General features: G+C 34.7%; 3 protein-coding genes and 1 pseudogene across 6 annotated transcripts; 2 read left to right on the top strand and 2 right to left on the bottom strand.

Annotated features, from left to right (window-relative positions):
• Positions 1 to 222: 222 nt before the first annotated feature.
• On the bottom strand, positions 223 to 951 carry LOC108993356. Its single transcript, XM_018968242.2, has one exon. It carries the CDS (start codon positions 862 to 864, stop codon positions 415 to 417), a length of 450 nt encoding a protein of 149 aa, XP_018823787.1. The 5' UTR covers positions 865 to 951; the 3' UTR covers positions 223 to 414.
• Positions 952 to 3,835: 2,884 nt separating this feature from the next.
• Positions 3,836 to 6,886, top strand: LOC108993314 (basic blue protein-like). Its single transcript, XM_018968193.2, has 3 exons — positions 3,836 to 4,019; positions 4,386 to 4,740; positions 6,758 to 6,886. Exons 1-3 carry the CDS (start codon positions 3,836 to 3,838, stop codon positions 6,768 to 6,770), a joined length of 552 nt encoding a protein of 183 aa, XP_018823738.2. The 3' UTR covers positions 6,771 to 6,886.
• A 299-nt stretch (positions 6,887 to 7,185) lies between these two features.
• LOC108993332 lies at positions 7,186 to 10,227 on the bottom strand (annotated as a pseudogene).
• A 3,369-nt stretch (positions 10,228 to 13,596) lies between these two features.
• On the top strand, positions 13,597 to 18,771 carry LOC108993333. 4 transcript variants are annotated; one of them, XM_035684765.1, is made up of 6 exons: positions 13,607 to 13,625; positions 13,762 to 13,866; positions 14,908 to 15,056; positions 15,464 to 15,592; positions 17,412 to 17,680; positions 17,819 to 18,771. In XM_035684765.1, the coding sequence occupies exons 3-6, from the start codon at positions 14,933 to 14,935 to the stop codon at positions 18,599 to 18,601; spliced, it is 1,305 nt and encodes a 434-aa protein (XP_035540658.1). In that variant the 5' UTR covers positions 13,607 to 13,625; positions 13,762 to 13,866; positions 14,908 to 14,932; the 3' UTR covers positions 18,602 to 18,771. The 4 variants fall into 4 exon arrangements, with proteins under 4 accessions (XP_035540660.1, XP_035540658.1, XP_035540659.1 ...); XM_035684766.1 differs by lacking the exon at positions 13,607 to 13,625 and adding an exon at positions 14,240 to 14,475 and having other exon boundaries at positions 13,649 to 13,866; XM_035684768.1 differs by lacking the exons at positions 13,607 to 13,625; positions 15,464 to 15,592 and adding an exon at positions 14,240 to 14,475 and having other exon boundaries at positions 13,651 to 13,866.
• Positions 18,772 to 20,464: the final 1,693 nt, after the last annotated feature.

Genomic DNA, 20,464 nt, shown 5'->3' with positions numbered 1-20,464 from the left:
ATCCAAACACAACTTTAAATCTTCCAAACGTAACCTAACGTAACCTCAGTATCACTTAACAGAGATGAGAGAAGGACTAATATTTCCCTCAAATTGGACGGGAAAAGAGAGATAGATAGACTCGTAAAATAAATTTATATTTAATATTATCTATCTCTATTAATCACCGCTTTATTTCTTTCCATTTCTTACATTCTCTCTCTTTCTTTCTTATTATCAGAACATAATAAAAATGGGATTTGATTAATCATGTGATTTATTCACCAGAAATTCAGGTGGATCAACAACTTCCAGGCACATATTAATTCGTACCCAACAATCCTATTGCAATAGGCAAGAAAAAAAATATATGGAAAATTAGTTCAGGCCAAAAAAGCACAAGAAGTCCTCTTTCTCTAAAAAAAAAAAAAAATATTATGCACCGTTCTTGACGATCCCCCTCCTAGCCAAGAACCTCGCCATCGGAGGCGTAAGCGCAATGGTAATGGGAACCCGAATCGGAAACAAAGCCTTGTTACAGAGTACAGCCAGAGCCAGGGCCCCACCGGTCGAGGCGGTGAGCTCGGCCACTCGATTCCGCTTCTTCTCCTCCATAACCACCGTTGATTGAGACTCTGAAGTCGGTCTCTCATTTTCGACCACAAACCCATCGGAAGAAGAAGAAGAAGCTTCAGGGGGAGCGTGATCCTTGGTGGAGGAGCCGACACCACCCATGTGCAATTTCTCGAGCAGGGACTCGACGTCGACGTTGTTCTTGATGGCGACGTAGAGTCCGGTGATGGAAACCGCAGAGACCGAGAAGTGGACGCCCAAGGCCACCTTCCCGTACTTCTTTAGGAGCTCGCGGAATCTCCCGCCCGCCATTGTTGGATGAAGAAAAATGGAGGCTAGGGTTTTTCTAGGGTTTTTGAGCTTCTGGGCTTGAGCTTGCGGAAGACATACAAACTGAACTTTTTACTTACGTTTTGCGTTATAAATAAACAAATAAATAAAGTCGGTTTAAGTAAATAAAGTAGGTGCAGAGAGCAGTATCCTTTGGACCTTTTCTGTATTAAGTCAAATTAAAATCAAACTTTTAGGAGATAAATTAAATCTTGTCTCAACGATATTTCGGATCTATTAACGATTTCTATAATTTTTTAAAAAAATTAAAATTGATAATATTTTCTAGTGGAAGACTAATCATGTTAATCACACTCCCAATTCTCACTTTACACTTACTAGTTTTGATTTAAAAATAATTATATGAATAATATCATAAAAGCTATTTAAAAAAATTGGATTATAAAATCGAAATTTCTGTAGAGAATACAAATTTATGCTCCATAAATAGTAAATAATACAAGGATGTAATTTGTAAATAAAACATTTTTGGAATAATAAAACTGGGCCATGATTCATGCACTTACATGTACATTACTTGGTGAATGGACTTGGAAGTTAAATCATTCACACCACCATTTTTCTTCTTGCTTGAAAAATATTCTAAGGCTTGTTTGGTTATGCATGTTAGATGAAATAAGATAAGATGTTTTGTTGAAAGTTAAATAAAATATTATTATAATATAAAATTTTAATATTATTTTTATTTTAAAATTTAAAAAAATTAAATTATTTATTATATTTTACTTATATTTGTTGTCTTTTATTTTTCTAACTATATTTGAACCCCTTACTAGAGTATCTAAAATAATAAGGATTAATTTGGAACTGATTAAATGAGCATCATTTTGCAAATATTTGCTTCTTAAGGATTTATATTTTCGTGCATTATGATGAAATTTGTGTTAAGAATATAATATAAATAATTAAATTTACATTTTTCCATCATTTTAAACTTTTGGGACAAATTTATGAAATAATAGTGAATAGTTTGTGAATAAGGGTGCTACCCACATCATATGGTGCAGGGTAGCCCCCACCCCGCACCCTGCCCCACCTCATGTCTACTTAAAAAATAGTCTATATTCTACTAGATTTAAAAATTATTCTCAAGTCCAAAAGTGATTTAAAATACATTTTTAGACCTAAATTATAAATTTAAATTTTGTAAATATAACTATAATTTAAAAATTAAGTAGTTTTTAAATTTGCTAGTGCATACTTTGTGAACAAGTCTAACAAATTGTAATATATATTTATATATACACAATTTGTAAAATATAAATATATATTTATGTTTATATATATATATATATATATAAACATGTAAGCAGGGGCGAGAGAAATGCAGGGTAGGGTTGGGCCCTCCCTACCCCCGCTAAGGGTGCTAGATGTAGGGCGGGGGCCCCTGCCCCTGCATGGGTGGAGCGGGGTTGTTCGCCCTGCCATGCGGGGGCGGGGAGGAAGGGGCCAAGGCAGCGGGGTGCGGGGTCCTGCTGCCCACCCCTAGTGAATAGTGGTGAAGTAGTAATCTATGAAAATCTGAGAACAGTTGTCTTCCCATCAACTTAATTAGAGCATAGGTATTGAGTTCGAATTCTGACTCTATACTCTATCCCATTTAATTAAGACTATGTTTGGATAACAGTATCTTAAATAATATGTGAATAGTAGTGAGAACAGTTTGTGAAATAATAGTGAATAATTTGTAAAAAGTAGTAAAGTAGTATGAGTTTAATTTTTTTGGACAATTTTAAAGGGTACAAGTCTAGTTTGAAAAATAAAAGACTACAAATACAAGCATTTCGAATATTTTTCAAAGAATTCCTTGCATAACAAGTGGTGATTTCACAATTTGATGCTAGCAATAATAAAAAAAAGGGGATCTTATTATTCAAGGGTTAGATTTTTTTTTTTTGGATAATTATTTTACTTCGGTGTGGACTCTTAACAGTTCTGCAATTCTTACAATAAGCGCTTGGTTCCTTATTTGGGGACCTGTTCACTATATCAAAAGACCACCGAAAAGATAAATCAATTTTCTCTATTGCTTCACTACAGGGTATGTTTTTGTTTGTATCTTTTGTGTGAAGTTTCTACAATCATCATTTGTGGACACTGTGTCCAACATCTATTAGTTGCAGTAGGGCTCCATACTTTTTTTTTATATATATCTTTTATGCCCTAAACTATGAATTGGTTGGTGTGCCATGCTGGTGCATTTGATGCTGCTGCTGTAGAAGTCACTTCTAGGCAAAACGGTCCATCTTGTGTGGGTTTTTGGTGGACCCACTGGCTTCTATGGTGAGCCCGAAATTATATGTTCTGCCTTCTTAATTTTGATTTTCAAACAGAGACTCTTAAGACTCTATGATATACATGTTGTTTTTGTTGGAAATTATTGTGGTCCATAACTTTCTGTACTTCCAATGTTTGTGGTAAATTCTAGGAAGTGAAAGTGTCTAGAATACTGAAGGGTTCTAGAATAGTACTACTCTCTTTTAAGAGCTTTTTATGGCCCTTGATGATGCATCTTCAAACGCATAAATATTTATTTATGCTACAGGGCCAATTTTCCAACCACTTTTAACTACTCTTGTTGGCAAACTAGTTTGTTCACTTCAGATGTTGATAATTCAACTCCAAGAAAATGGGTGTGCACGGCCTCCTTTACTTCCCTAAGATGCAAATCTTAGGGCCCATTTATGCATGCTCGCTGGCTTATTCACATTAAATTCGATATATATTATATAATCTTGGTTGGATTCACGTTACTGGTCCTTTGAATGATTATGAAATAAGCATTCGAACTTAACTTGACCAAAATGGTCCAAAATACAGAGCCCTCCCGATCATAACCAAAATGTCTTTATTGCATTCTTGCTTCGTAGATAAACCTCTGAAAGCCATCCATTTTTCTTCCATTCCCCATTACTTTCATACATTCAAGACTATGGAAGAAACCAGGTTTTTCAAACTTTGCAGCTTCTTAATGGTCGTTCTTATGATCAATATTCAGTTTTTGAAAAGTGCTACATCTGATGCTTATACACTTGGTGATGAGGGAAAGTGGAATGATGAGGCAGACTTCGTCTCATGGTCACAGAAAAGAAAATTCAAAGTTGGTGATGTTCTTCGTATGTACCTTTCCCTTTAAATTCAGAACATATATGATGGTGGTGAAGATGAAAAAAACAAATATTGAATAGTTAAAACTATGCTTTTTGCTCTGCTGCTTTAAGCCCTTTAATATCTGGGTTTATTTTGTTTTTAGTTTTTTCCTCTTTGCATACTGTATTTAATTCAGTTGGATTTGTTGTTTAATTGGGTTGGTTCACGTTGTAAATATTTCAAAAAACTAACTCAGACAAGATTTGTTTCATTTTACTCGCATTTTCTCATCGAATGATCTCCAATGTTAGCAGGTTATATACATTATTACCTTGCAAATGGTCATTAATTAGTAAAATCTGACTTTTACTTTGTTTGTTCATATGGTGCAGGTTTTAAATATGTGAAGGGGAAACACAATGCTTATGAAGTAACAGAAGCTACCTACCGATCATGTGATGCGAGCTCTGGAGTGTTGGCAAAGTATGAGAGTGGAGACGATCAAGTAAAACTTACTCAAGCAAAGAAGTATTGGTTCATTTGCAATATCCCTGGACATTGCCTCGGGGGAATGAGGTTTAGCATAGATGTTAAAGAAGCAAGTGCCTCTGATTCTGGGGCTAATACCACAAACAGTGCTATATCAACTCCTCCGAGGGAATCATCTCCACCAGTCAGTTCTTGTAGAAGTTATGACACTGTTAGGTGGAGCATGGGAATTCATCTTGTTGCATTTGGAATATTACTGTGAGTTCTGGAATATTGGATATTTGAGGGAAAATTGCATCACATTGATTGGCAATATTTATTAATTAGCATCTTCCTCCCTTTTTATTATCAGTTATTTCATTGTCATAATATATGATCATTTTTTAATTTTTGGGTCAAATTAATCTGGGTATTCTTTTAAGCTTTCTTTATTTGGGGCTAAGACACTTGCATTAACTAATCAGAGGAAGTTCGATACCCCATCCGTATCCTTCACCCTCTCATTCTTTGTTTATGCAACAATCTTTATTACAGCACATAATCCCTTAATTTTAGCAATCCCACCAATTTAGTTAATTAACAGTTACACAATTTCTGTATAGCGAATTTGTCTCTCTTTCCATGTACAAATCATCTACTCATGCTTATATATTTGTATATGAGATCAATGAATAATATGAAAATTATTTCTACCAATTTATTTCTTAACATGGTATCAGCCAAAAATCGATCCTGACATACCTTTAAGCAGCCATGGCTTCCTCTTCCGATGCTTCTCAAATTTCCTCCCCATATCCCATTCATCCCTTTGATTCTCCTAGTCTCGTCCTTGTCTCCGGCTTCTTAACTGGAGATCATTTTCCCAAATGGTAACGTACACTTCGCCGAGCCCTCAATGCCAAAAACAAACTCTGTTTTGTTAATGGCACCCTCAAAACACCAGCTACCACCTCCACCGATTATGCCCAATGGAGCAGGACCAAAGATATGGTTCTCACTTGGATTCTAAACACCATAACCCCTTCCCTAGTCAATTCTCTGGACTATCATGATGACCGCCGAGATGTATGGCTCGATCTTGAGTCTAGGTTTTGCAATGGCAACAATGCCCGTCTCTTTCATCTCAAACGAGAAATATCCAACCTCCACCAAAACCAACTCTCAATCCCATATTATTATAACAATAACAAACAATTATGGAATGAACTCGGCAACCTTCGAACCCCCATCGACGCCAACACCTTGGAGAAGAGAGCAGAGTAAGAACGTGTCTTCCAGTTTCTACTAGGACTCAATCACTCGTTCGCTGCACTTTGAACCCAAATCCTCGCCACTGATCCACTCCCACCCCTCAACAAAGTCTTCTCCATGTCTTTCTAAGAGGAACAACAACGCTTCTCCAAGTTTCATCTTGCCTACCATCTGAAAACCTAGCCCTTGCTGCTCAATCCTCTCATACCAGTCGGCCACCTCTCAAATGCACTGAATGTGGCAAAGACGGCCACCTCTGTCAACGCTATTGGCTCCTCATCGGCTACCCTCCCGGGCGTGAACCCCGTAACCATCGCAAGCCCTCTTTCCTTGGTAAGCCACCTTCTACTGCCAACCTTGCTGCCTCCACCTCAAGTCTAGTCCCAGGCCTCTCGCCGAAGAGCTACTAGCAGCTCATGAACCTCCTGCATCCCTCTCCTCTAGCGGCGAATTTTGTGGGTAACTCTTTCATGATTTCTTGCTCTTTTGACTCGCAAATGGACTAGATCATCGACCGCGGCACTAGTGACCATATGAGTCACTGCCGATCCCTTTTCTCGAGCCTCCAACGGCCGCCCTTGGCTCGCACCATCCGCCTACCCACGGGGAGAAGTTGTTCCCGTTGAAGGAGTGGGCTTTGTCCACTTATCAGAAACCCTTACCCTTTTAAATGTCCTTTATGTCCCTACTTTTTATTATAATATTCTCTTTGTCCCTCAACTTACTAATAGGGAAAAGCAACCCATAAGCCCGTGGGAAACGCTATGCATCTGTCCCACACCGGCACACACTTCACATCACTTTTTTTTTTTTTTTTACACTCAATAGGTTGAGTGTGTGCCGGTGTGGGACATATGCATATATTTTTCCTAAGCCCGTAGGCGCAGCACACTCACATCAATTTTTTTTTTTTTTAAACTCAATACGTTGAGTGTGCTGCGGCTTTCGGCTGATACAAATAATTTCTCTTACTAATAATTTATCTTGTGTAGCCATTTTCTCATCTTCTAATTGTTTTTTTCAGGACCTTCAATTGAGAAGGCTAATTGGAGCAGGTGAAGCTTGCAATAGTTTCTATATCTTTCAGCCCAAACAGTCCGTTGCTTTTTCAATTCACCATCTTGATAATAAGACACTATGGTATCAACGTCGAGATCATCCTTCCAACTTTATTATTCCTAATATTTTTTATAATCCATGTATTCTTTCTCATTATAATGTTTGTGATCGTTATAAGCAAACATGTTTGCCTTTTTCACTTCTTGCTAATAAAAGTACGATTCCTTTTAATCGCCTTTATTATGATATTTGGAGTGGTTATTCTATTGCTTCTATTTGTGGAGCACATTATTTTTTACTATTATTGATGATTTTTGATGCACCACATAGATTTATTTAATGCGTTTTAAATTAGAAATTTTTAGTCATTTGATGCATTTCTTCGCTCTTAATTTCTTCATGCATACATAATTTCTTAGAGGTTAAACACACCCTTGAAGTTTGTCTACTCCATCTAAAGACTAATACATAGTTTGTAGAAGATGTCCACATAAGGTCATATAGAAAGTAAAAGAAACAAGTTTGAGGTTCTTCTCGTTTGATACTCTGGAATTAAATCTTAGTTATGAAGATGGAGTAGAGGGTGGTGGTAGGAACTAGCATGGTGGTTGAGCAGGTGGTGCTGGTTATGATGATAGTTGGTGCTGCCACCATTCTCTGATGCTTTAGCCGTCTCGGGCCACCCTCGGGATGAGTTTCGCGTTAGCTCAAGCAAGGAGTTCCTCAGATGACCAACTTGAACTATTTCGCTGTCGCTTTTATGCTACCCACAGATCGCACGAATAAGAAATCCTAATATCCCATAAAAGAAATAAACGAAAAAAAAAATACTAATAACTCTCTATGGCATGTTATATTTTGAACTTGGCCCTTTGTAAACAAAATATCACCTATTAAAAGCTGCTTACGGCTTACCTCTACTTTGAAAACATTGGACATAAGGCCTCTGAAGCTAGTTACATTTGCATTTGTTGCTTCTAGTCCAAGAGAGTTCAATGCCTCCATTAATCTCACAAACCCCCCAGGCTTGTGCTCGCAAAATACCTTCACAAAGAATTCCTTCCCATCTATCTGCGCCGCTTCCACTTGCACCTATGTTTATCTCATTCCTCTTTCTCATGAAGAATTAAAAGAACATAGATTCCAAGACAAAAAAAAAGAAAGAAAGAAGAAGAAGACATTAAGATACCTCCATCTGCAGTGCCTTATCATTAGTACTTTCCGAGTGTTGATTATGTTTCGAGACGCTGCCATTGCCTGATTCTTCTAAATGAATGCCATTTGGAGCTTTATCATGTTCCCTTTTAGGCCCAACATTGATTCCATTTTGGTTTAGAATTTGGACGTTGTGGTGGTTGCCAGGCGTGCCTGTATTTCTACCTCCATCATCTGAATGCTCTTCAAGCTCATCTTGGAGATCTTTTACTTGCTTCTGCAGCTCCTTCACAAATTCAATTGCATCCCCCAGGATAGAAGCCTTATCCATCTGAACATGCCACCACGCATTAGAGTTTAAACATCAGTAGCTAGGAGAATTTTTCACATGCAGCATAAAGAAACTTCGAAGATCCAATGACTTTTCCAGTTCTATTATTCTTATGAGCCAAGCAAAGCATTAAAGATGATTACCTTGGAAATCTTAGGGACCAAAGCCCGAAGAGCATAGAGCCTATCATTAAGCTTCTTTCTTCTTCTCCTTTCAGCAAGAAGGTTTTTCGACTGAGGCCTATTTCCAGTCCTTCGCTTATACTTTGCATCATCCTCATCGTCAGACTGATCACTGCAATCTGAGATTGAATTTGTTCTCCTCGTTTCATGATTAATGGAATATTTATTGTTCCCCTGCTGCTCTGTGTGTGAAAGTGGTTCCATAAACTGCATATGCATGTTAGATGAATTGCTCATCATGGACTGATGTAATGCATTCATCTCGAATCGGTACTCATTCTGAGGGGAAGATTTGAATGGGCTTATGGCTTTGTCAGAAACAGATGGATTGTGCGATCCTTCATGGTTGATGTTATTCTTGGTTCTGTTTTCACAAGTGTAATTGCATTGCTGAAGGAAGTCCATTGGAGAATCATATAGGTGAACTTGGTCAACAGAGATCTTGTAAGGTAGATTCAAATTTCCAAATGCTGTTTCGGGTGAAACTGGTGGCTGAAAATGATTGTTAGGATCCTTTTGATCATTTTCTTCATCACTTGAAAAAGAAGGCTTTGATTGAATTTCACTCATCGCATTTAAATTAACAGGGAAGCTTGTGTCCATGTTGATTGAATTGATGGGGGCCTTCTGCTCTTGTGAAATGTTGCATTGGGCTATGATAAGATCAATGGCACGCTTATCTTTAGTAACCTGTTATGGAAAATAGTTTAGATATTTTTTTCACAATATAATAGGCATCATGAAAAGATCATTTTCAGCAAATAAACAAAGAAAAGGCCAGAGACCATAATGCTCGTGCGAAAGTAGGATGAAAAGTATTCTTGTATTTCTAAGTTCATTCTGAAGAAAGGTATTAATTAAGAAACATCATACTTGCTTATTAGCAAACAACTCAACAATTCCTCCTGCCAATGGAATCAAAACCCTAGTACCAAAAGTTTCCTGCACTTGTGAACAAGACCATTATCAATTTTATGATCTTGGGGTTAATTTCTTTAGGAACAAGAAGAGGGAGGGGTGGGGTTGTTGAGTACTCACTTATAGAACACTTGATGTTGTGGTATTTGAGAAGTTTAGCCAGCTGGGTTGGTTTGAATATCAAGGTCTGTACATAAATTCTGCTCCATGTTACACACCCTTCATGAGATTAAACATTTTGAATTTTGAAAGAAAAGAGTTTCAAGAACAACTAATATATGACTCCCTAAATACACAAGTGACTAGATACCCAGAGTCGACGGGCATGGAAGAAGGCAGTTGAGCTAAAAATTCACAAGAATTTGTCTTTGGATTCTGAAACATGGTATCCCTACATGGAAGGCTTGAAGAAACAGGGGAAAAGAAGTTCTCCGGCATTTTGAGTGTTGTTAGCCCCAGCACAACAACAATCCATCCACTCAATAGACCTAACATAAATCACAAAAGTCAGGGAGGAAGAGAGAGAGAGATTAGACAGTACTGTCTGAATTTTACCTTTGGTGGTCTTCACTCAATTTCCACAGAACACAGCAATCCCAACTTTTCAAACCGATGAGTGGTCTTGGCATATCCATTAGGTTGTGCACGATGATGTTTTTGTTTGCTGCCATAATTGAATAAAGCAAGTGAAAAAATGGGATTGCAAATGCTTAAAGAATCCTAGTATCTACTACAGTGTGTCAGCAAATAAAAAAAGGTAACATAAAAATTCATCATAAAGCTTTTTATGGTATGTGCATGTTTGTCTGTGTGTGAAGTATACAACTGAATCAAACATTTTGAGAGTGAGAAAATGAGAGAGAGGCCTGGCAGAAAACAGAAGAATGGAATAATTATCAACAAAAGAGAAGCAGATAATATATACAAATTACAAGTTATTGCAATAGTTAACTGCATCACCATCCAAGCTTATATATATATATATATATATATATATATATATATAGCACCCATCTGACACCGAGTATCCAACATCAACTAGCCAAGCTCATCAAAATCTCAGAGAATCAAACAAAAAAAATACCAATACTTATCAACTGACCATTTTTTAATTTTGATAGTTGAGCTTATTTTTCTAAAGCCTTGTGTTTTGTTCTAAATCTTTACATGTCCTGCATCGTTACCTCATCCCAAAACACCCATCTCAGCAAATTGAGCAGCAGTAACAAAAACCCTTTTTTTGTTTTTTCTTTTGGATCTTCTTAATGAAGAAGAAACAAAGAATATAAAAGCTAACCACTCTTCATTCTACGTAGTGTTTCTTTTTATATTTGGATCCAAGCTGTTAACCTGGTAGGTGAACTGCAGCCCTTGCATGAGTGAGATAACAGAATTGACAGGAAAAAAAAAAAAAAAAGGGATCGTAGAAAGAGAATCCGTGAGTTGGTAATGATGGGAGGAGCATATTGCATGACGACCAAAGAAAATTGTACTGTACAGAACCCTAACTACCTTGCTAGGACGTTTTTCTATCAGTTCTTGTTTGTATACTCTTCCATGTTTCAACTACTCTACAACTTTGAGGTAAAAATGAAGAGTCCAGCTATTCTGCCGCTAGATTAGTCCCCTCAGTTTGACCGCACGTTACTTTTTGGATTTTTATTTTTTTTATTTTTTCACTTTTTTTAATATTTTTTAAAAATTAAAAAAAATATACACTAATACACTAAAAATCACTTCTTTCGTTATTAAATAAAACAAAAAACAAAAAACCGAACAGTCACACCGAGTGGTACATATGGGACGGCAAAGTAGGCTTTTTCAAAAATGAAAGCTAACACATCAGCAATTCAATAAGAGTCGGGCTACTCAGTTTACCGCTCAAGTTTACCACCATTCAGTTTTTGTTTTTTAATTTTATTTTTTTTAATATATTTAAATATTTTTTTAAAATAAAAAAATACTTCAATATACTTAAAAGCACTTTTTTAATTACTAAATAAAAAAAATTGACAAGCAGTCGGTACAATTGAGAAGGCAAAGTAATTTTTTCCATTTAGTAATACATGGAAAAAGACTTTATGTCTATAACAGATGTCACGTTCATCTTTTGGAGGATGTTGGGTGGTTGTCTATCTCCTCCTTTATAGGATGGGAGTTGTTAGCTTTATTTTTATAGAGTGGTTCATAGAGAGTTTATAAAAATTAAAATAATATACATCATAAAAAAATTTGTGTGCAGAGTGTTCCAAACAGATGAGTAATTTGATTTGTAATTTGAATTTTTTTTGTATTAATTAGTCACATATATAATTTCGATTTTATTGAATAAATTAAAGTATATTTTTAATAAAATAAAAAAAATAATAATAATGACATGGAAAGGAATTCGAGCTAGCTAGGTTGTCCCAATCTGATTAGAACCAGACTTTTTTACCCCAAGCATGAGCCTAAAAAGAGGGACTGTTTTTCATTATTTCCTATCTCACAGTACCCTTTGATCGTGAATGATATGTGTTCTACGCTCCTACCATAGTAGACTATGGTTGGTCAGGTCTACCCTCAAATTAATTAACTAAACGAGGTAAAGTTAGAGACGCCCACAGCTACCACTTGGTTACAGTCTACACCACTGCTATTCAGCCCGTGAGTTTACTTTTTTAAATTTATTAAGTTGTACTTTTTATTTTTTTAAAATATTTAAAAAAAAATACACCACTTTATTAATAATCATATTTTTAATAATTAAAAAATAAAATTAAATACTCAAACAGTAACTCTCAGATATTTTATTTGACTAAAAAATAAATAAAGTCTTATATTCTCAATGCACCTTTCGCCTAAAGTATTCTTATTAAATTAGTTAAAAATTAAATTCATTAAATATTTAGTTATTAAATAGTAAAATATGTTCATAATGGATTAATTTTAAAATTTAGCTACAGTAATTTTAAAAAAAATTTCCAAATTTTAAAGTTATTATACATACATCAAATACATATTTTATTAATTATTTTTCTCTTCCTTTCTTTCTATCACATATTTTATCATAATTGATATATTAATTTCAATTAGTGATATATTAATTTAATAAGAATATGATTATTAATTAATATATAATAGGTAGAATAATAAAATATGATAAAATAAAATAAATTAATAATTAAAAAATTAAATATTTTTGAAATTATTAAATATTTATTATTATATAATGAATAAAAGTATAATCTAATGTAGAGATTTGACGTGAATAATTAAAATTAAAATTATTTTATATTATTTTATTATTATATAATGAAAAAATAACTATTTCAATGTAAAAATTTATGTAAATAGAATAGTCAAAAATTAAATTTATCTTATATTCATAAAAAATATCATTTAATTTTGACAAATCTAATGAAAGTGTTGTTAGCAATTTATATATCCAATCGTCTCTTTCAAAATTATATAGGGTACAACAATGTACTAATTACACCCATTTCTGCCTCATAAAAGAAAAGAAAATACACCCATTAATTTCCTTACGTGCAACAGAAGAAATAGAATGATCCACTTTGCAACCCAAAAACATCCAAATTATTTATTCAATCACGCCATAATCTCTTCAGCAGACTTTTTTGATAAAAATTAAATAAAATATTATTAAAATATATTTTTTTAATATTATTTTTATTTTAAAATTTAAAAAAAATTAAATTATTTATTTTATTTTAAAAAGACGATATCAAATAATGAAAAGTCAATTAATAATAATAATAATAATAAAACTGTATTTATTATCATTAATCGATAAACATTTTAACCGTAAAATAAATTTATAAAATGATATGATTTAATATAATATATTATATTATAAAATAAAGTTAACATATCACCTGAAAAAAAAAATATATAACATGTGCAATTGTAATTAATTATTATTTTTTTAATTAATTGATAATATCTTAAAAATCGAATTTTCTTCCATGTCAAAAAAAAGTAATTAATTATATACATCTTTTCTTTTGAAACGTATACGTGGAAGGAGAGGATTTCTTCCCCCAACTGTAGTCCACTTAAATGTCCAGAAGAACTGCACCATGGGTGTTTACTTTTTGGCCCGACCCAATATAATGGGAAAGGAATAATATATTACGTGATTCTGCATTGGTTTGGGGTTCTCATCTGTGATTCTCTTCTAAGGTGTCACACGTCACGAATTGCGAACCTGTCCCGTGCTGCACGCCCACCTGTATTTATCAAAGGTCTGGAATTCAAAGTTCAAACCTTTTGAAAATGTTGTTGATACACTTTCCATCCTCTTTTAACTTTATTGTCCGTTGGAAATTCATCGACCTTCGAGAACAGTTATTAACTTATTAACGTGGTCAAGCAATACAGCGACGACAAGAACGTCAAGAATTCACTTCTGCTCTACCTGCAAGAAAGAGAAAATTATTATAGCATCGGAGAACTCGCTCCTGCACATACCAATTTGATTCAAAGGTCCCTCTCTCTCTCTCTCTCTCTCTCTTTCTGTCAAATTGAACCTTCTGTTTTGCAAGTTTACTGTGATTTTGTTGGGTTTGTTTGATGCTGGCTAATTCTTTCTTTTTGTAACAAAAACTTTTGTTTAGCTATATTTTTTATGGGTGCCGAATCGTTCTTTTTGGATTTTATTGGTTGCAAGTGTACTCTTCTTGAAGTAAATTGATTGGTTCATTTATTTAATTTGTGAAGGAAGAAAGTACTCTGTACCTAATTTTTATACCCTTTTTGCTTTTTGAGCTTCACCAACCTTCTTTCTTGCGTGTATTTAGTTTTTGAAGGAAAAAAGTTGCGTGATTGATATTTCCATATTGGGTTTACATTTGTGTAGATTCTCCTACTTTCGTTTGGTTGGGAGAAAAGGTGGGAAAAGAACTGAACATAAAATTTTCCGCCTTACGGAGTTGAAAAAACTAGCCACAACTAAGTTGACTGGTTGAATCGAGCTGATTTGAGCGGTGGTTGTCTTTCTTGTGTACCTAGCAATGAAAAGTTTGACCAGAGTTTGATTGATATTCTTTTCCTACAAGTTCTCAGCAACTATACAGAGGTTTAAGGAAATTCTGGGTATGTCTGGATTTCAATTTTGCAGTCTCTAAAACAATTTTTTTCTTTCAAATTATGCGTTGGACCTGTGATTTATTTTGCTGATCGGTGCTTGTGAGTCTTGTACGAAATTCGAAGTACCTTGGCTTCAGTTGGGTTTTGTTTTAGCCTTTTCTGAGGTCGTTGAGAATTATGTTCAATCTGAAAAGCTATCGCTTGTGTTTTTCTGACTAGATAGAGTTTCTTAAGTTGTGCCAACTGAAGTTGGCATCTTCACATATGTTTTACTATGTTTGGAAATTTTGAAGGACTGAAAGGGAAGATAAGATATTTCCCTTCGGTATGCATTTTCAATTGAAAACTGGAAGAAGTTGGGAATTTCAAATTTAATGTGCCATGTCTGGGAAGATTTATTGAAATTAACAAGGTTTTTCATTCATTCTCGGTTTGCAGGAGTACCCGAGGGCTAAACAAAGAGATGGCAGAGAAAGGAAATGTACTCCTAGATTGCCCTAACGCATCAAACCCCTACCACGAATGCACCGACTCTTGTATCAAAAGGATTGCTCAAGGGCAAACACGCAAGGAGAATAAGAAATCAGGTAACTGTTTATACCAAATTTGCAGTTAGTCTTGCAGATGCATCTTCTGTAATTTGGCACATGCTGCTTTGCAAACTTTCCCGATGACATGCATGCCTTCGATTTTTGTCATGCTTGGGAATTGATTAAATTTTAATTTAGCGCACTTAATCTGGTTTGTGAATTGCTAAACCTATCCTAATGTTTAAATTCATCCACCATGTTTGATATGGATAGCTTTATTGGATAACCTATTTTCTTTCTTTATTTCATTCTTTTCTCTTTTTTGGGGGGGAGGACGGGGAGTGAATGATCAGTGACATAATAATATTGGTAAACACAGTATTTTTATTCAATATAAGTTTTCTTGACCTCATTTAAACATAGGTGGAAAATTTGGATTTTTTTTCTTTCTTTTTTCTTTTAAGATGATGGCAATGGAGAAATAAAAAGGCACTCAGCTTGCCCTAAGGCATCCAATCCTTACCATGAATGTGATGAATTTTGCATCAAAAGAGTTGCTGGAGCTGAGGTGCGGAGGGATAAGAAGGAAAAAGGTTGTTAGCACCTTTTCTTGTATGGTATTTTCTCTGTGAGCTCTTTAAAGTAATTTCTGTAGTTCATCAATTTTTTTTTTTTTTTTTCCATAATGGTTTGCACAAGCTGATAGAAAAGGTAGAAGAGCTGCCAGTCGCAAAATAAGAGCACATAGGAAAGCCAATTAAAGGACGGAAAAGCTCTGAGGAGGTGATAGTCCCTTGGCAAAAAACCGACTCGATGGTTGGGCAATCTATTCATCAAAGAGAACTATGGAAACAACCTGGTGTATGTTATGAGCCTATGAGCAGTCTGACCATGGACTAATAAGTCCAACTGGCAGTTCTTGTACATTTTGGAACACTTGAGCACAAAGTTTAGAAACCTTGTGGAATGGCTCCGTATTTTCATTAGTTATCAGAAAAGGGTTAAAAGGGGAATATATATATATATATATATATATATAAATATATATATGGCTATAGTATTTGCCTTGGAAGCTAACTTCATTAAAGTAATCTGTGTTTGTGTCATAGAAGATGACCGTCAGGAATACATTTTACTTATTTTCTCCTGTTTAGAGTGCAAAAGATGCTTGGTCAATAAAAAATATACTGCAGATCAACGAGAAGGAAGACCCAAGAGCACATATAATGACTTGCTGAGTTGAAAACCGATCATCCCTCACATAGAAAAGAGATGCAAGTATCTCAGCCTGTGCTCAAGAGACAGGTTGATCTCTTCAGTTGTTACAGAGCTCACCCTGGGCTGCCACTCACCACCAGTCACCCATCACCTGATTTTCAGTCCTCTCTCACACTCTTTTCTACCATTTTAATCACTCCCTTTGATTCGTCGAATTACTAGCAAAACACTGATTCTTCTTTTTTTTCAAAAGTTTCCTTAATTAGATCTTCATTGGATTTCACAAAAACAATAATAATTGTAACATCCAAGTAAAAACTTTGGCTGAGGGAAGTATGATAGAGGTAAATGGATATGATAAAAGTGCTATGAGTGTCAAGTCCCATAGTAGTTATGTACTAGGCTACTAGCTGGAATCAGACTTTAGAATGATTCTAAGGAACTTCAATATAACCTTAGCTAGTAGTTCTTTTAGATTATGAGCTTCAATGTGACCTTCACCTTCCTTGAGTTATTACAAATGGCATCAAAGTTGACCTAATAACATCATGTGGAAATGAGCACTTGGTGCAATGTTCATCAGGGATTTTAAGGGGGGGGGGTATTGTGATGTCAATAGAGATGAATGCCTATGATAAAGATGAATTAAATGTCAAGTCTCATATTGGTTCCTTACTAAGTGGGATTGGATTTTATAATGATTCTAAGGAACTCCAATTATAGCTTTGACTCGCCTTTGCAGCATATAATCCATATGTTGTTTGGACTTTCCTTGGGTGATTGCAATATTGCTTCCAAAAATCTTCAAAATCCAATTGATCTAAATTAGTTAGCACCAATTTTTCCTCTCTTTTCTTCTTTGACGTGTTTGGCATTCAATTAAACAACTATAGAATTCAGTTCAACATGTTAAGAGTTTGTGCCATTCAAAGCCCTACATTTACAACTGCTAGGACAGAGGAACCAATGACAAAACATGATGCTGACCTTGTGACACCAGACGTTGGTGTTTATGAAGTATTTCCTTGGTTCTTTTAAATTCTACAATATTTCAGAATTATGATTGGCAGTCTGCCTTGCTAATTCAAATATGTAGTTGGTCAGGAATTAACACTGTTGTGCATAATGCGCCCACATCCACATGTTATGTTATATTGGTTCCTAAATACAGTTTTTTTTTTTGGGTAATTGCAGGTTCCTTGATTCTGGATGTTTCCAGAAGTTTTGGCAGGAGAAAGAAGGAACGTTCCCAACCAAATTCCCCACAAGTGAATGACAATGCATCTTTTCGGAACACAGTTTACCCTTCTGATTTTTCTTCAAAGAAAAAGGTGGAAGCCAAAAACGGTGAGGATTTTCCTCATTCTCCGGCACGTGCAAAGGAAACTCATGCCCAAGAGCCTTCTTACAAGGGTCCAGTCCAATCCTCTCACTCAGTGCCTACTTCTGGAATTATAGCATTGGTGCATACTCTCTCTCACACTCTCGCCAAGCACATAACACATTTTTTTTCTTTCTTTTTTCCCTTGTTGACAATTAGCACACGTGTTATCAATCCTCTGTTTTTTTATATCCACTTGACTCCTCTCTCTCATTGACAGCCTTCCCATCCCATAGACACTCCAAAGGAAAATAGTACCAGCATTTTTGGCAAGACAACAAACAATCGAAAAGTGGATGAAAAGCCGAATGCAATTGTTGATGACATGGTAGATCATGGTGCTGGTTCAGCTGCTGGGTCCATGACCTTTAGTTTCTTTGGTATTCCCAATGCTTCAGAAGGCAGTGATGAGGAAGAGATCCAATCTGTAATTTCTGATTCCTGTGTGTCTGTTGGAAGATACCATGTAAAAGAAAGTTTGGCCTCCATTCTGCAGTCAATCTTTGACAAGTATGGAGACATAGCTGCAAGCTGTCAATTAGAATCAATTTCCTTGCGCTCTTATTATTTAGAGTGTGTGTGCACTGTGGTTAAGGAATTACAATCCAGTTCAATTATTCATCTGACCAAAGCCAAACTCAAAGAACTCTTGGCCATTCTCAAGGATGCAGAATCTTCTCAAATTGATGTCAGTTGGCTGCGAGGCAGAATCAATGAGATCACAGAAGACATTGAGCTCATTGGTCAGCATCGATCCATCGAGGCAGCAAAGGCCGACTGTGATCGTGATTTGGAATCAACAAGGAAAGAACTAGAATCTCAAATGGAAGATCTGTCTCTCAAAGAAAAAGAGGTTGACATTGCCAAGAAACAAGTAGCTACAACCAGAGCTCGACTGAGTGAGTTTGAGCTCAAATCTTCCCAGTTGAATGAGACTAGCTTGTCTATCAGGTCCAAGATCGAGAATTCTCCTGGCCAATCCTTGTTAGATGAATTATTGTGATGCAACTTTTAAAGAACCAAAAGGTTTCATTTTCTCATGTTGTACGATGAAGCAATAGAATAGAACACTAAAAAGAATGTTCCGGCATATTTTGCATGCATAAACGATATGAAATAATTGGATTAAATGCTTTGCTTTAGTTGACTGATATCATTCCCCTTATACACAGACATCCTTATTTATTTCTCTCTTTTTCCCAACTTTCTTATGGCACTGTACTGTTCAGTAATTGTTTTTCTGTTTTAGTAAATTATGTTCTACAATATTCTTGAGCTTAGAACCGTTTATAACAACGGTTTTTTTTTTCATTCTCAAATCTTCTAATCATAAAGATTCAGACAACATGGTGTGATACCAAGTTGATTATCTTATTATCCTCTAATTAGATAGAGATACATTACAATTCCTATCTAAACTCTAGAACCTAAAGTAGATACATGAGTTGAATTGAATCTCGTATTATTTACTAACGGCAGGATTTATTTTATTGGCAACAATGAAGACAAGTGACCGATATGCGGGCTCTCCGTCCATTCGGCGTGGCCCTGTGGGTGAAACAGATAAGAAAAACAGAAAATATAAATATCAGCCTACTGTTTATTGAAGCCGGTGCACACTCAGTGCATTGAGTGAAAAAAAAAAAAAAAATCTGTGTGGTATGCTGCGGCTTCCGGCTGATGCGCAGCACAGCCCTAAGAAAAATATTGAGGAAAAAAATGAGAGCAAAACACTGGAGATGAAATGGATGAAAAAAATATAGAAGGGGCTCTCTGCATGAACGGAGGTGACACCATCGTTGAAAAAAAAAAAAAAAAAAGTGTAAATAGTGATTGATATATAGCAAAATTCATGTACATGATGCCGCAGAGAGAAAGAAGAATAGAATATTTTACCGTTTGATAGAAAGAGAAAACAATTAAAAATATGTTAGCTAAGCAAAATTAGACTAGACATATATATATATATATATATATATATATATTTAGGATAATGCTAGGCAGGCAAACTAAATCAGCACTCCAAATATTTACGTTAGTGCAAATGAGCTTTTTTTTTAAGTATTTTTAAACATCTTTAATCGTTTAAAAAAATTATAAATATATATATTCATTAATAATCACTTATTTAATTATTAAAAATATAAAAATATATTAATAGACATATTTAATAGTCATATTATCATTTTTCATATAATTATAAAGCACTGTAGCACAAATGCATCTTGCCCATGATATACCTACTTCAATGCTGACAAAATTTGGGGATAAACGAGGCAGATTTTGCCATGTTTTTGGTTCTAAATTATATATCTATCTGAAGTCTCGATTATTTTTACAAATAATCTTAATTCATTTCATCTCAATTAATTATTATAATTTTTTTAAATTTTTAGATAAAACAAAATAAACAATTCAATTTTTTAAAATTCTAAAATAAAATTAATATTTCAAAAATATATTCTAATAATATTTTATTCAATTTTTAATTTTTATCTCAAATCATCTCATCTCATCTATAAAAAAAAACGAGTAGATCTAAATTCAGGAAGATCCAAATTCTATCCTTATTATTTTGGCAAAACCATACTTACAAGATTTGCTATATGTACGAATTGCATATTTTGAGTAATACATGAGGAGAGAATCATATTTGATTACAAATGTAACTTGATGAGGTCATTGCGGTATATTTTACATTATAAATTATCTTTTAGAGTTTACCTTAAAATAAATTCGAAGTTTCACATTAAATAACGTCATTTTGTTAATTATTTTATTTTTGTAGATGTAACACTCTTTGTACAAAAATGGATCCCGGTGATTAATATAGTTTGCATAAAATAAAGGATTTACTAGTTGTTTT

Source organism: Juglans regia, chromosome 13 (assembly GCF_001411555.2).
Source record: "Juglans regia cultivar Chandler chromosome 13, Walnut 2.0, whole genome shotgun sequence".
Taxonomy (NCBI): Eukaryota; Viridiplantae; Streptophyta; class Magnoliopsida; order Fagales; family Juglandaceae; genus Juglans; species Juglans regia.
Note: the sequence above shows the minus strand (reverse complement) of the source record. Positions and strands in the feature narration are given on the sequence as shown.

Excerpts from the sequence above, each read along its gene's own strand:
- LOC108993356 (XM_018968242.2), bottom strand. The coding sequence starts at position 864 with ATGGCGGGCGGGAGATTCCGCGAGCTCCTAAAGAAGTACGGGAAGGTG.
- LOC108993314 (XM_018968193.2), top strand. The coding sequence starts at position 3,836 with ATGGAAGAAACCAGGTTTTTCAAACTTTGCAGCTTCTTAATGGTCGTT. Across the intron at positions 4,020-4,385 it reads CAAAGTTGGTGATGTTCTTC|GTTTTAAATATGTGAAGGGG; the intron begins GTATGTACCTTT and ends CATATGGTGCAG.
- LOC108993333 (XM_035684765.1), top strand. The coding sequence starts at position 14,933 with ATGGCAGAGAAAGGAAATGTACTCCTAGATTGCCCTAACGCATCAAAC. Across the intron at positions 15,057-15,463 it reads CAAGGAGAATAAGAAATCAG|ATGATGGCAATGGAGAAATA; the intron begins GTAACTGTTTAT and ends TTTTCTTTTAAG. Across the intron at positions 15,593-17,411 it reads GAGGGATAAGAAGGAAAAAG|GTTCCTTGATTCTGGATGTT; the intron begins GTTGTTAGCACC and ends GGGTAATTGCAG.